Raw genomic sequence first — 13,938 nt, forward strand, 5'->3', positions numbered from 1 at the left:
GGGCGCTGACCAAGTGAGTGAGAACGAGGTTGATCAAACTTGAGAAAAAGAAGCGAAATTAAGAGGAAAAAAAGGAAGGAGTGCTTGGAAGCAAGGAGTGAAAATAAAAAAACAAAAGATCAAATAAGGGGAGGAATACTCCTTCCTGCTGCAAAGTAAAAGTGTCACACCTGTATGTCAAGTTGGGTTTTTGTCCTGTCTCCACGTTTGTTTTGTGACTTCCTGTTTTATTTTGGAAATTAACTCTCCTCTCGTTTCAGGTTCCTTGCCCTTCCTCATGTGTCACCAGTCTGATTGTCTTCCCTGATTCCTGATTGTCTCCACCTGCTCCCCTACTTCCCTCATGTGTACTTATAGTCTGCGTCTCCCCTTGTCCTGTGCCAGTGTGTCATGTCCTTTTGCCTTGCACACCCGCCTCATGCTATCAGCAAGACCAAGCCTTAGTATTGTCTATCCTGTTCTTGTTTCTTGTTTCTCGTTTCCTCTGTAAGAGCGACCTTGTTTTGCATTTTGCCATTTTGATCTTCCAGCTCTTTGAGTAGAATCACAGCTTTTTTATTTGTAGTATTATACCTTCCTTGCAAAGTGATTTTTGGTTTGGCTTTCGCAGTTTTTACTTTACTGCTCTTTGAGTTAAATCGGAGTTTTTAGTTCTGCTTTGTAAGTTTGTTTTCCGGCCTCGCTAAAAGAGGTTTTGTTTCCAGGGATTTTCCTGAGCCTTTTTGTTGAAAATAAAAGATCGTCAGTTGAACCTTAACACCTGTGTCCGAGTCCTCATCTAGAGTTCCCTCCGTGACAAAAAGAAAACAGAAGAAGAAGCAGACTGAAAACACAAAAACGAAAAGGAAAGCATAGGGAAAAAGACTTGAAGAGAAAAGGGAGAAGGAGGAGGGATTGTTGTTTGGTTGCTGAATCTCCAGAGATGCCTGCCAAATAAACAACAAGTCCTCAGGATGGAGGGATGGTGATGTGAGAAAGAGATCAAAGAATGTTGGTTTGAGGGAGAGCTTTTGTGTTGTCGCCTCGAGAGGAAAGAAAGAGGAGATTCAAGAAGAAACAAGAGAAACAGGGCGGGAAGATTCAGCGGAAAGCGTTGGTGGAGCTCCAACTTCGGTTTCAGCTCCGCCTCACTCCGGTATCGCACCTGGGAACTCCTCAGTAAAGTCCAAACACAGAAAAACCACGGCCAGTAAGAAACAGCCAATCAGAATGAGTTAGATTCTGTCTAGTGGCGGACATAAGTTGCAGATTTTGTAGAACTTGTTAAAAAACTAAATTCAGCAACACTGGTGCAGTGTTTAAGGAAATACAGAGCCTTTGAGGCTCATGGGTTCTGTAGTGTTTAGAGCCATTTGATAAAAAACTGATGTTCTTGATAAACTGTTCCCAAAAACTAGAAAGATGTGATTGCAATCACTACAGCTGAATGGGATTGGGAGACACCTGGCAAACATACCTATATATGTATATAATGCTTTCAGCCTAATAATCAAAACAATTATTCAAACCCTCTTCAGAAAACAATAAAATTAAATGTAGTAAACCTAACTGATAGTGCCTCTTCATTGTGATTAAAGTATTGATAGGTAAATTAATTACATTGTTGATGTTTACAAAATCTGAAATCTGCTGTTCTAAACTTGTATCCTTGAAATATGGGTATATTGTATAATACCAATGTATAACAGCAGATACATGTTAACAGAAACATAGTTACTACCTACTGATCGGTTCGTTTTTCTTTTGTGTGCTTCTTATCATCATTATGTTGGTGCAGTTTTTTTTATTCCTTTTTTATATTTTTTGTTTGTCTCCTTATGTTGAGGGGAGGTCTGTTGTACACGTTTCTTCTTGACCTCTCCTGTCCTTTGGTTGTCTCAATCTAACTACATGCAGGACTCAGTCTGTGCTTTGTACCTCATTGAATGTAAAAATGCATTCAGTTAAGCCATTACATATGAAGTGAAGTAAAACGCTCAATAGTTCCCTCACAAAGCTTCACAAATTGCAAACATTTAAGTTAAGTACAAGTACCTTAAACATTGCAATGAAGTGCAATATATGACTTTATATTTATTTTCCATACGCTGTAACAGAAAACACAGACAGCAGTGTATTTCGCCGGCTGTTCAGCCATGTTTACTACAGTATTATTCCCATCTACAGTTATCAGCACATCTTGTTGAGCTCTTTTTTTAACAGCGTCATAGATATTTTCACCACTGGTTTATTTTTCTGCTCATTCACTCAGAGGATGTTGAAGCAGCATTATCAAAAGAACTTAGAGCACATCCTGACATACATACTGTACATACAATACATACATACGAACCAAAGCACACACACTCATACATGTCCTAGTATATCGCCACTCTGATATATACAGATATATAGAATGAGTAAAAAAAAAAAGAAAATCTATTTTCAGTTTTTACATCTTAATATAAGAGTCATACCAAAGACATGGCCACTGAGTGAGTAAACAATAGATAAATATATATAAAACAAATACAAAAATAAATAAACATAAATACTTGCATCAATTAATAAAAGATGATTTGAGTTTTTGAACTCGCTTACTTTTTTAACATGTTTTTGTTCAAGTCGGTATATAACCAGCGCACCACTTTTTACTTTTATTTCACTTAAAAGGGCTTCATTATCCAATCAGAGAAAGCGAAGCCTCGCCCTCGGCCCACGATTGGGTGGTTACCATATGCATTATCTGTACATTATCATGCTTGACATGACATAGGATTGTTGTTTTCAGCACCATTAACATTGCAGTGACTGCCACCACTGTACTAACATCCACTAGTTCAGGTAGGACACAACACTGTCAGGATAATTCTAATACCAAGTTACTACTGATATTGATTTGTTATTTATCCATTTTGACCCACCACAGACAAAGTTTTCCCGTAGAGCAGGTAAGAGAGCTGATATGGAAATTTTACCCTTGCTGTCTAATTGGGAATACAATCAAAAACCTTGTGAAGATCTGAGCGCTTACATACTTGCTTTTAACAATGCATTAGTGTGTGCATGATGGTCACGCGTGTACCCAATGCTCCGGAGCAATCAGATAATAATGCAACCCATCTGCAGGATGCAATTAGAAACATGGCCTCTCTGGCAGACTCTAACAACTTAACAACACCTACAATGATGGAAGGTTTTAAAGACAAACTAAGTAACTAAGATATTCTCAATACCAACTCGTTGAATACTGACGCTAGGTCAATGGCCTTACGCTTCAAACTATGACATTCTAGGTTGCTCTCCCACGTCAGTTTTGGACTAGTCAGTTTCTGCATTACATGCATAGTGTCTTTTCAAATTAAACTCCTGTGTTCACAAAAAACGTAGAGTTTCCGCTCATTACATGCATTCGATCTCTCTTCAAAATAAACTTGCCGTCCAACCTCAAAGGTAGACTTTCTCGTTCTCTATTCTACATCAGTTGCTCTGGCCGCTGTATAATGACGTGAATAGTTCTACGTTAGAGTTAGTTGAGAGCCCGGTGAATCTCATACAGAAGCTTAAGGGTGCCTCGGTATCAGATGCCGAGTGGCATTGACCAATCGTCGATATTTGATGAGTTGGTAGTGAGAACACATTGGATATTCTGGTGTCAGCCAGGGATGACTCGGCCTGATCTGCCCCCTACAGGATACATTTTTTTATCCTACAGGTAGACTCAAGTATATGAAAGATACTGCATCACAACCCCTTATCTATGTGAACGCATTGTTAAAAGGCAAGTATATAAACTATTCTTAGTGACTTGCTCCACCCATCGACCTAAAGTACACAAGGTTGGAAATACTTCTCCTGGGAGTCCCTTCGCCACTTCAGAATATACACATGCATCATCAGCATAGAGGTGATAATCAAACCCACCCTAGATACTGCAACAATAAAGACATTTGTGTTGACCCCAGGTGGCAGCAGGAGGGAACTGTTTGAATTCCTTCACTACCCAAAAAAGTAAATAGTACATTACTCCAATCAACAGTCAATGTTTTTTTCTTACTGTCTGTCAGAGTGGATATGGTGAAGAGGTTCATACACGTTGAACAGCTTTCTCTTTTAAGTTTTTACACTATAAACACAACAGCCTACCCCAGCTTTGAAAAGGGTAAGGGAAGTGCCAAAATTAAAGATGAGATGTCATTTATATTTATCCGAAGCAGAGGTTTGTCCTCTTTTGTAAAAACTATAACCCTAAACATCTTTGACACAAGTTTATAGTAGTTAAATATGAGTTCTTACTGTGCCATAATATTTTGTTTTTTTGTGCTTGTGTCAGTCAACCTTAAATTGGCGACCCCCTGAACAATCACATCCTCTAAATGTTTGTTGGGTTGTAAATAAAAAATCTTGGTATTGTAGCTAAGGAAAAATAAATAAAAGTTAAACTGTATCATGAACTTGGAGCCTTTATCACTACACAGTACCTCAAATGCATCTTCAATGGTGTTTTGATGAGCATGCTTTTTGAGATGCATCAGAGTCACATAGGGAATGCAATGGTATTAAGAGAAATGCTTTTGAGTGCATTGCTAAAAATGCTAACATCTTGTGTTGCCTTTATCTAAAACAATCACAACATTGGTATAAATGTTTCTTGGATGGACTTGAAGAAAGTCCTCTTCATAACAAATCACAAGTCACCTTATATGCACAGACTAACCTAAGGCTTTTAAAGAAAAAAAAGTATTTTCAAAGAACTTCAAAGAGACTGCCAAAGAGAGACCTGTTGTGTAATATGAGAGAGGACAAAAATTAGCTTTGATGCAAGTGTTTCTTTTTTCTTTTTTTTTTTACTGTTCTGCCTCCAGGTACTGTTGCTGACCATGCTGGACTTTCTTAGCATCTAGCTGCTTCTAATTGATAGTAACACATTCACACCTGGGAGCTGCTGCCTTTAAACTTCAACCCTTGAAGTTGTGTGCCGAACAACTCCGCTGATTTTGTTCAAGTTGTGGCACCTTTTTTCTGGGCATCACAACAGCAGTTTAAAAGGAGCGAAGAGGATTTCTCATCTGACGACTTCATTTTTCCTGTCAGTCGACTGATGATGTCACTTACCAGTACAAACCTGACTCTATCTACTTTTGAAGGCCTGTACATGGTTTCATTTTGTAAACATCGTCTTTCAAAAATTCCAAATCCTTGTCAACATCCTAACAATAAACATCAGCTTTTGCTGACTAGCTAGCCTGCAAAAACAATCCTCAATGTACTTTGCAACTCTTGAGTTTTTGTTATCAATTTCTTTTGCGTGTATATTGTTACTTGTATTAACCGCTCACTGGATTTGTTCTAGAGACATTTTTTTATCAGCTACTGTTCTCGCCAAAGATCAAACACTGCAAAATGTTTTCATAGCATAATGAGGTTGTTAATGACACCCTTTATACCTCTACATCTTATGCATTCCAAGAAAAGTGGACAACATTTAGACTCTTACGAGTAAATGAAGCTTCTTCATCCAAAAGTCATTCATCAACTAGAGCTTATTATAATAGCTTATATCTGACATCTGTATTTATTCAACTGTACATCACAAGCCTGTTTGTGGCGAGTTAGAGCATGCCATATGGGGGTAGCCATTGCGGAAGTCATCCACCTTACATCCTTACATCCAGACCTGATTGATTTTTTTTTTTACAATTAAGTCCTTTATCAAGTTGGGGGTGACAGAGCAGCTGGGATGTAATCAGTGGAACTTTTGCTATGGCTGTTTTTGTACCACATATGGATGGCTGGCTGTTATCATTTGTATATCAGGCTTACATTTCAGAATCACTTGTGAGCCATTCATATGATGGGTCCTTGTTGTGTCATGATACTTGAGCCCAATGTATAAGACTACATTTCTCTTTAGACACCACGGACAGAATGTGAGGGACATGCAACCTTTTGGAATGGTGCAGCAAATGTAAATGCAAATGAAAATGTAAATGTTATAATCTCTGTCTACTTGCTTAGACAAATACTCCTATTTACTGTATGTATACTCTGCAAAGTGATTGCATTTCTTTAAATATTAAAGAGTACTCAATTGGCAATTAACTGGTGATTTGGAGGTAAAAAGAAATCTAGACGTCTTGATTAAAACCCAGCTAAGTGTAGTCATTGTTTAATTCATGCTTTTAGTTTATTTCATTATGTAGTTCTGTCCTGCGTCACTGGACATAACTACATTAACACATTTTAAGGGCTGTTGAAATATCATATTTATCCTTTTATCCCGTTAAGCCCTAAGCCTATTTGTAGGCCTCTCCTCGATTTTTGCAACCCATAGTAAAGAGAGTGATTTTCGTCTAAATATAAGGTGTATTTTAATAGTTTTGCTGACCCTTGTGAAATTTGTTCTGATTTGTAAATATCAGTATATATGTTACTGGTTAAGAGAACATTAAGATGGAACACAGCACAAATTTAAATTCTTTATCTCCGATTAAAAATGAATCCAATTTTGATAAGACATTTTTTTTTAATGTTGTAGTTGAAAGCTCAAACCTCTCCCAGATCATAGCCCAATGGGTTGAGAGTCTCTCTGCACAATGTTTTCTTTGATAAAGTTAAGCATTCAAGAGCTAGAGAGGTATGAGTCATTTGGTTCCAGCTGTTCCATTGTAATTTTATATAGTACATAATTATATATTTCACTTCTTTTATGACTAATAGTGTTCAATCTATCATATGCAGCAGTTTGGCATCATTTAGAGAGCCTGGATCCTCTCTGAGCCTGTTTATGTCTGTCATCCATGAGATTTTCTCATCTGGCTTCCAGTCCAGGTCTCATAGCTCAGCCTATGGTTGGTCGATTTCAGTCAATGGACCCTCCTTAGAAGCGTCTGAGTCCTGGCTTTTTAATAAACGCATTGCGATTTTGATTGACAGAAGCGTTAGCCAGTAGGGAGTAAAACCGTGGCGCGTCATCTGAACCGTGCGCACAACATCGCCGGAATTCGATCCCATCCCCCCACGGTGCCTTTGTTAGACGGGCCCTTGTTTCTGCACGGGGACATTTCAGAGACGCACCGGAAATATGTAGAAATATTGTTGACGGAATTAAGCGGAGATTTACAGCAGAACAACGAAAAGGTAAGGAGCTTTGGATGATTTTGAAGGATATTACGCATTGTGTTTCTTGTGTTTGTTTGCTCACAGCCTTGTGAGGGTTTACCGGAGAGACGATCTGATGGTAGTTCTGGAATCTGTGTTGAATGCTTGTGCTTTTTGCTATCTCGGTTGCCTATGCTAACCGTTAGCTTTGTTATGCTAACTCGGAGAAGAGCGAGTTAGGTTAGAAATACGTGATTTTGTGATAAATCTTACACTATTTGTGTAGAATGGTGTTTGGAGTGTGTAAGAATGTCTTAGATTGTTTGTTTTACCCAGATTTTGAAAAAAAATTTCGATTTTTTTTTTTCATATTCATAAATACATGCATAAATGGACTTTTTTGGACGGTAAATGCTACAGCTGACCCGAATTTGGGTCCGTTGGGCTTAACGGGATATTATACGTCAACTAGATTTCTAAAAATAACTATCACTTTTCAACGAAATTTAACTTAGTTTTAATCTAGATGTCTAGGCGTCTTTTGCCCTGCAAATCACTTAGGCAATATTTATGAGATAGTGAGTCCCCATTCTTGTCTAATTTGCTACCAAACCAAATGATTGCATGTCCCGTGCAAACTCCAGTCTCTAAAAGTTCCCAGGTAAGTCTCTGTTGAATCTCCGAGTCCAAGGCTCAAGTTCATGCAGCGGACTGTTTCTCAATTATCTCAAACTCTGCAACTTCATTGCCCTCAAATCCTTTTACTTCTTGCTCTAACCATGCAGGATGAAACCAAATAACACTCCTTGGTCCCAGGATGAGAGATCAAATGTCTCACCTCCAAGCTTTTAGAAAAGACGTAGATTATCTCAGTTCGGTGTTACTCCCTTTACTTCCCACGGCTCATTCATGCTACGTACTCCCGGACTGCGCCCTAAGGGGAGAGCTTTGGTCCCAGATTGCGCTTCACATTTTACAATCAAGTTTGACAACTTCTTTTTAAAAAAAAAAAGAGTTGCCTGAAACTCTGTCTCCTTTCCATGCTTTTCCTGGCATAGGTAGTCCTGGGATGAGAACTGATCTCAGGCTGAGCCTTGGTCTAAGACTGCACTTTTAAGTTTAAGAGCCTCCCTTGGCTTAGACGGTTGTCTCATATTCTAAAACCTCTTTGCTGCCCATCATGCTACTCCTGTACTGTATCCTCGGGCTGACGGCTGATGAGGTCTCCAGAAGCAGAATGGTTTTGCGAAGGCGCCGATCGATAAAGTGTGCATCCCAGGCCGGGTATCGCTTCCTTGGGAGGTCGATCCGGATCACAGGCCCCTCCTGTGCACGAGATGAGGAGGAGGTCCTGTGAAGGAGTGCAGGAGAAGATGAAGGGGAGGGACGTACCTGGAAGACAGGCAGGCAACTGTCCCTGTCTCTGTCCTTGTCTCGCTCTCCGGGAACCGGCTCCCCCGTGTCTTTAGTCCTGGGGAGAGTCCTTGGAGGGCTGGTAATGACCATGTCTGTTTGGGACCCTTGGGATGGGGTGAGGCAAGCATCAATCACTCCCGCTACCCCTACCGCACTCACCACACCCTCGTCCACACACCCTCCCCACTGTGAGCCCAGAACGGGCCCATCCGGGTGCAGCCAGCAGTAGTACACCAACATGAAGAAGGTTCCCAGGGCAAAGCTGCAGGCCACCAGGCACACCACCACCAGGGCGTAGGAGTCGGAGGTCTGTGGGCCACGGTAAGTGTACCAGGCGGCGGTCAGAGCCACATTCTCAGCCAGCGTCACAGAATAGTAGACGGTCATACGTAGGCGACTGGGGCCTTCCTTGACATTGAACCAGCAGAAGATGTAGATGATGCCCACCACCATGTTGTAGATGATCTCCTCCCATTTGGACATGCAGAAGTCAGTTTCACCTTGGATGATCCAGAAGGTCATGACACACCTGAAAGACAATAAACAATATCCTTAACAACAGCACGATGAGTCCTGTTCATTTTGTAATGGCTGCTACTAAGAATAATATGCAACTTCAAAAGGACTTTATAATGACTGTGTATTTTCTAAAAGATAGCACCTGTTCTTTGTTATAATACTAACATGTATTTTATTATTTTTACATTATTACTACGACCATCATTCAAGTTATTACTACAGCAACACCTTCTCCCACTGTAATTACAACCAGTAAAACAGCATTGGACAATTACACCACCTTATCATGGTAAGACAAGAGGCTATGTGAGTCCCGGAGATCAATTTTTGTCTAAGGAAGGGCATTATCAGTCAAAGACTTGGCCCAGACTCCAGAAGAAGAAGATCAAATTGTCATGACATTTGTGATGGATATTCATGATCAAAGAGGATGACCCCTTAAAATGGCAAATATAAAACTGTAATGAGCATTTTTAGTGATTTAAATCTATTACCTGGGTAATGTAATGCATTTTTAAGGATTTTAATTATTAACCTGGGAATTAAGGGATATTTCATTGAAAACACAACAGATGCACTTATGCACTTATTGTAAGTTGCTTTGGATAAAAGCGTCTGCTAAATGACTGTAATGTAATGTAATGCACAATCACCCAAAGTTAAAGCATAACAAGACATTAATATTGAATCTCTGCTTACCACAACCTTTTTGCACCAATTTCATAAATTTATAAATAATCACAATGAATGGGGAGGAGCATTATAAATCAACCAACAATAACTATTATGTATCCTTCCTTGGGGAAAGAAGCAGCAGAGTGCAGAGAAAGCAGATTGTTTTGAACACACTGATTTAATAAGGCTAATGAGTGAGAAAGGGCTTGTGTTAAAAAGAGGATATATTTACAGTTTTTATTCATCATTCACTTAATCAAGTTGTTTTCCTCTACAATACTGTAAATGACAATGTATTTGAGTAAATACATTGCATGACTATCTAAAGACTCTAATTTTGGAAACAGAGTTATTGAATAATTGATCTTCTATTTATTTTGTGTGCCGTTGCGATACAAGATCACTGATACAATATTAATTTGATGTCAATGTAGCCAGTCAATGGTTAGGTAATAACTGTAAACTTGTATTAAACACTCGAGCAATAAATATTTTTTCTGGTTACTATAATTGAGAGAAAAGACCTAGAGTTTTCTCCTGATAACTATTAAAAAAAAACTCTTCATTATTCATAATGTTGTCAAACACTAAGCTTCTCATTGTGGGTCCAGACTCTTTTGCATCAGGTCACATGGCCCACCAGTGGCTGACGATGAAAATGCCGAAGTAGAGCTGGAAGACGGAGGCGAAGAGGGCAAAGGCCACGGTCCTCGCCCCGATGGTGAAGAAGTGCCACAGCATCTGGGTGATCACGGCCTTGTAAGACATGGGCAGCTTGTCGTCGCGGGAGTCCCGGAGAACCTTCTGGTAGGAGGCGATCATCCAGGCCAGAGAGACCAGGGAGGCCGAGGCAGAGAGGCCTGGGAAGACAGATGAACAGACAGAGAGAGAGAGAGAGAGAGAGAGAGAGAGAGAGAGAGAGAGAGAGAGAGAGAGAGAGAGAGAGAGAGAGAGAGAAATTAGAGGAAGGGAAGAAAGAGGCACACATTTAAAAACATTTGAGTGATGAAGGGGGAAATTAAATAAAGAAAGGCAGTAGCTGGCTAATTATAACAAATACACACTGACATGAAATACCAATATTTCTGTCAAATTAACTGTGAAACGTTGATATTGAAAGTGAACATATATTTTAACCATATACCTTACAGCATGACAACTTCTGTAGACTGAAGACCTCAAAATGTGGTAGGAAGCTTTGAAAAACAAAAACACTAAGATGACCTTAAACTGAGTTGATTTTTCACTGTCAAATGTTAGAGGCAGTTTAAAAACAGTGACATCATAACTATAGGCGCTCACTATAGAGTCCATCTTAAAACTAAGAAATATATTTAGGAAGTCCTTCATCCCAAGCGCAATCAATATTCTCAACTTAACAAAGAGACTGAGAGGATTTAAGCCACAAACATGGACATGAATTGTTTTAATGTGTAATATGACCATGTCTATGTGTTCTACTGACTGCTTGTCAGCTTTTTATGTTAAAATGAACCCATAAGGAGTTCAATTTCCGGGGATCCTGAATCACATTTAGTGGCCTGTGCAATATTTGTCCGGTATCTGTTAAGATATCTTTTCCTGGACCAGAACAAACTGAACTGCTAGTGAAAATAACACAATGGTAAAGAATTTCTGTCGACCGAGAGATGGCGTAATGTCTCAATTGATGCTAAAATTCTAATATGGCACCTTTAAATGTTTTGCATCCTTGCTCATTCAAGTAGACCTGGAATAGTTTCATTTGAAGTAAAAGGATCATTAGCCTGCACACGTAACTGTGCCGCCCAGAGTGCAGTTTAAACACATTAAACATTCATGTGTGTTAATCATGCAGTCTTGTCTCAAATTAGCCATGAATCACACTGAGAAGGCATTAAAATTTGAGCAGAGAAAGAGTTGCACCGACTTTGCATTTTAATGTAATTTTGATCATCCTAGGTTTTCTTATGAAGAGATTGGGGAGAACTTGAATATTCCTCTCATGTAGAAACTTACTGATACTTTAGTTAGATATTCAAAAAAACTAAGATTACTGCTGTTGAAAACAAGTTTTTGCCTTGAAGACTCAGAGTTGCAGTTGTTCGGTCCATAAGGTCGTTCTTAAAGGCAAGGCGGGAGTGGGGCTCACTTTCAGGAGTTTCATGCCTCAGACCAGCCCACTTAAGTTCACAACATATTACACAGCGTATAAGTGCTTCCTCATGTGTATCACCCGGGAAGAAATTATTTGTAACATAGGTCAACATGCCACAGGAGTCACAGGACTGTTTCTTGATTGGCTGTGGGTGATCTCTGGCTGCACTTTGCCGCAAAAAATGAAACTATCTCCAACCTGTAGCTGGGCCACATTTTGCCGCTGCAGCTTTCAACAGATGTTGCATGGCAGCTCGCTGCAGGCCGCACTTTGCTGCTGCTCGGTGTGTTTTTTGGTGTAAAGTCATCGGCCCTTTTGGCCCAACAACCAGCCCGGCACTCCAAGAATCCTTTCCGTTATTCCCGATTAGTCACCTCATCGTCCCCCCACACCTTTGTGCCTTTTTTAAAAAATCATAAACTTTTCCTCATAAAAGTGTTCCTCTTAAAAATCCCTTGTAACAAATGGCCTAAAAGCAATGCAGGACATATTGCTTTATTACATTTACATTGTACTGAAATGATAGGCAGATTGCCATGTTGTTCTTCTAATCTAGTTTTTCTGTTTGTTGTACTTGAAACCCCTTGAATGCCCGCTCATGCTCTTTAGCATGAACATCAATTACAAAGTCGTTTGCGGGTAGAAAAAAAATAAAACAATAATAATTGTAGAAATTGCTGCTTTAACAAAACACAAAGATAACTTGTGTTCTTTAGTTTTAATTGTATATTCATTTCTTACTTTATGTTTTAGAGTATTTCTTGGTTTCATGTTATTAGTAGTTTGTTCCTAAGTGTGTTCTGCAGCAGGAGAGATTTCTCTGGATGTTTTCACCATCATCCTTAGCTTGATATTTTTTTTCCTTTCATAAAAACCCAATTGGAATTTGACATCAACCCAAACTGACCACAGCCAATGATTTCAGGGAACAACCCCCTCTTGCTCAGTTGATAAACCCCACCTGGGTTTACAAGCCAGACCAATGACATGACTCGTTTCCTGGAATGCAGCTTAAGGAAATAAACCAAAGCAGCTACAGAAGAAATGAAGCAGAGGGGATTATGGGTGGAAAGAGACAGATGCAGTTTGTTATGCTTGGAATACCCAGCAAATCCCAAATATTTGAAGAAACTATAACCAGCAGGGATTTATAATAACAGATGACTTGAATGATTAATTGGCAGAACTGAAAGTTGGTTAATTTGATTGGTTTGCTGATCAATGAGCCATATCAGCACCGAGGTGATATAAGCTACGTGGGAGAGTCTGTATTGTATACTGTAAGTGCCCACATTTAAAAACTATTAATATCTATCAACAGACGGCAGGTTACCAAAAAAAACTTTTGTCTGGCCCTCACTTCTTCAAAAGTCTGTTTGAGGTTTAAGACATGGTTTTAGGGTTTAAGTTAGAATTTAGTTACGGCTAAGGTTGAGGTAAGTAATGAAGCAAGATCATGAGCAAAACTGATTTGTCACATGGAGAGCGATTTGATTTTCAGCAGGAGTTAAGGAAGGTAATTTAGCCTGGCACTGTAGCTTATGCAGACAGATAGTTTGAACATCGAACAAGAGATACATTTCTCTTCTGTGGCAGTAAATAACAACAAAAGATATTCACACCTGACAAACAATATTACATTACCAAGCTGAACGATTATACTGGCTTTACCCCTGCACACGCCTCTTGTATAGGAGAGCAGGCAGCCCAGAAACACTGTCGAAGGGCCATACATGTTCTCAGTGACGGTCAAAGCTCAACCAGACTTACTGTCTCTTCAGCTGTCTAACTGTAAGTGTATATGTCTTTTGTGATTGTATGCGCCAGATCTGAAAACAACTGTGTCCTAATCTGTGTGTCCACAGTCGACACTGCAATGCAATGCAGGGTGATGTGAGACGTATACGTTTGATAAATGGTCCCCGATTTTGCCCACATGCTGTCCACACCTCACTGAGGTCTGAACTTCGAATGAGCCAGGCCCCCTTTTGCATGTGGTCTGGCTGATCCGATTCCCAAAGCGAGCAAGATCTGATCACGGAGCGCAAAGACTTGACGGTTGATGCGTCCCGGCATGATCGGATGACAAAAGTTGCAGTGAAACGACAAGC

At 39.7% G+C, this 13,938-nt stretch overlaps 1 protein-coding gene across 1 annotated transcript in view; it reads right to left on the minus strand.

Moving 5' to 3' along the window:
* Positions 1-2,126: 2,126 nt before the first annotated feature.
* The window catches only part of xkr7b (XK, Kell blood group complex subunit-related family, member 7b), a 60,839-nt gene continuing 49,027 nt past the window's right edge, over positions 2,127-13,938 (minus strand). Inside the window, exons 3-4 of the mRNA XM_068733271.1 lie at positions 10,331-10,550; positions 2,127-9,025 (exon numbers count right to left, since the gene is read on the minus strand). Coding sequence (XP_068589372.1) covers positions 8,218-9,025; positions 10,331-10,550 — 1,028 coding nt within the window. The 3' untranslated portion in view covers positions 2,127-8,217. The remainder of the gene's footprint in view (positions 9,026-10,330; positions 10,551-13,938) is intronic.

The sequence above is a fragment of the Cebidichthys violaceus genome, unplaced genomic scaffold, assembly GCF_023349555.1.
Source record: "Cebidichthys violaceus isolate CVI_PGR_0920_01 unplaced genomic scaffold, fCebVio1.0.p SCAF_6, whole genome shotgun sequence".
In the NCBI taxonomy this organism is placed as follows: domain Eukaryota; kingdom Metazoa; phylum Chordata; class Actinopteri; order Perciformes; family Stichaeidae; genus Cebidichthys; species Cebidichthys violaceus.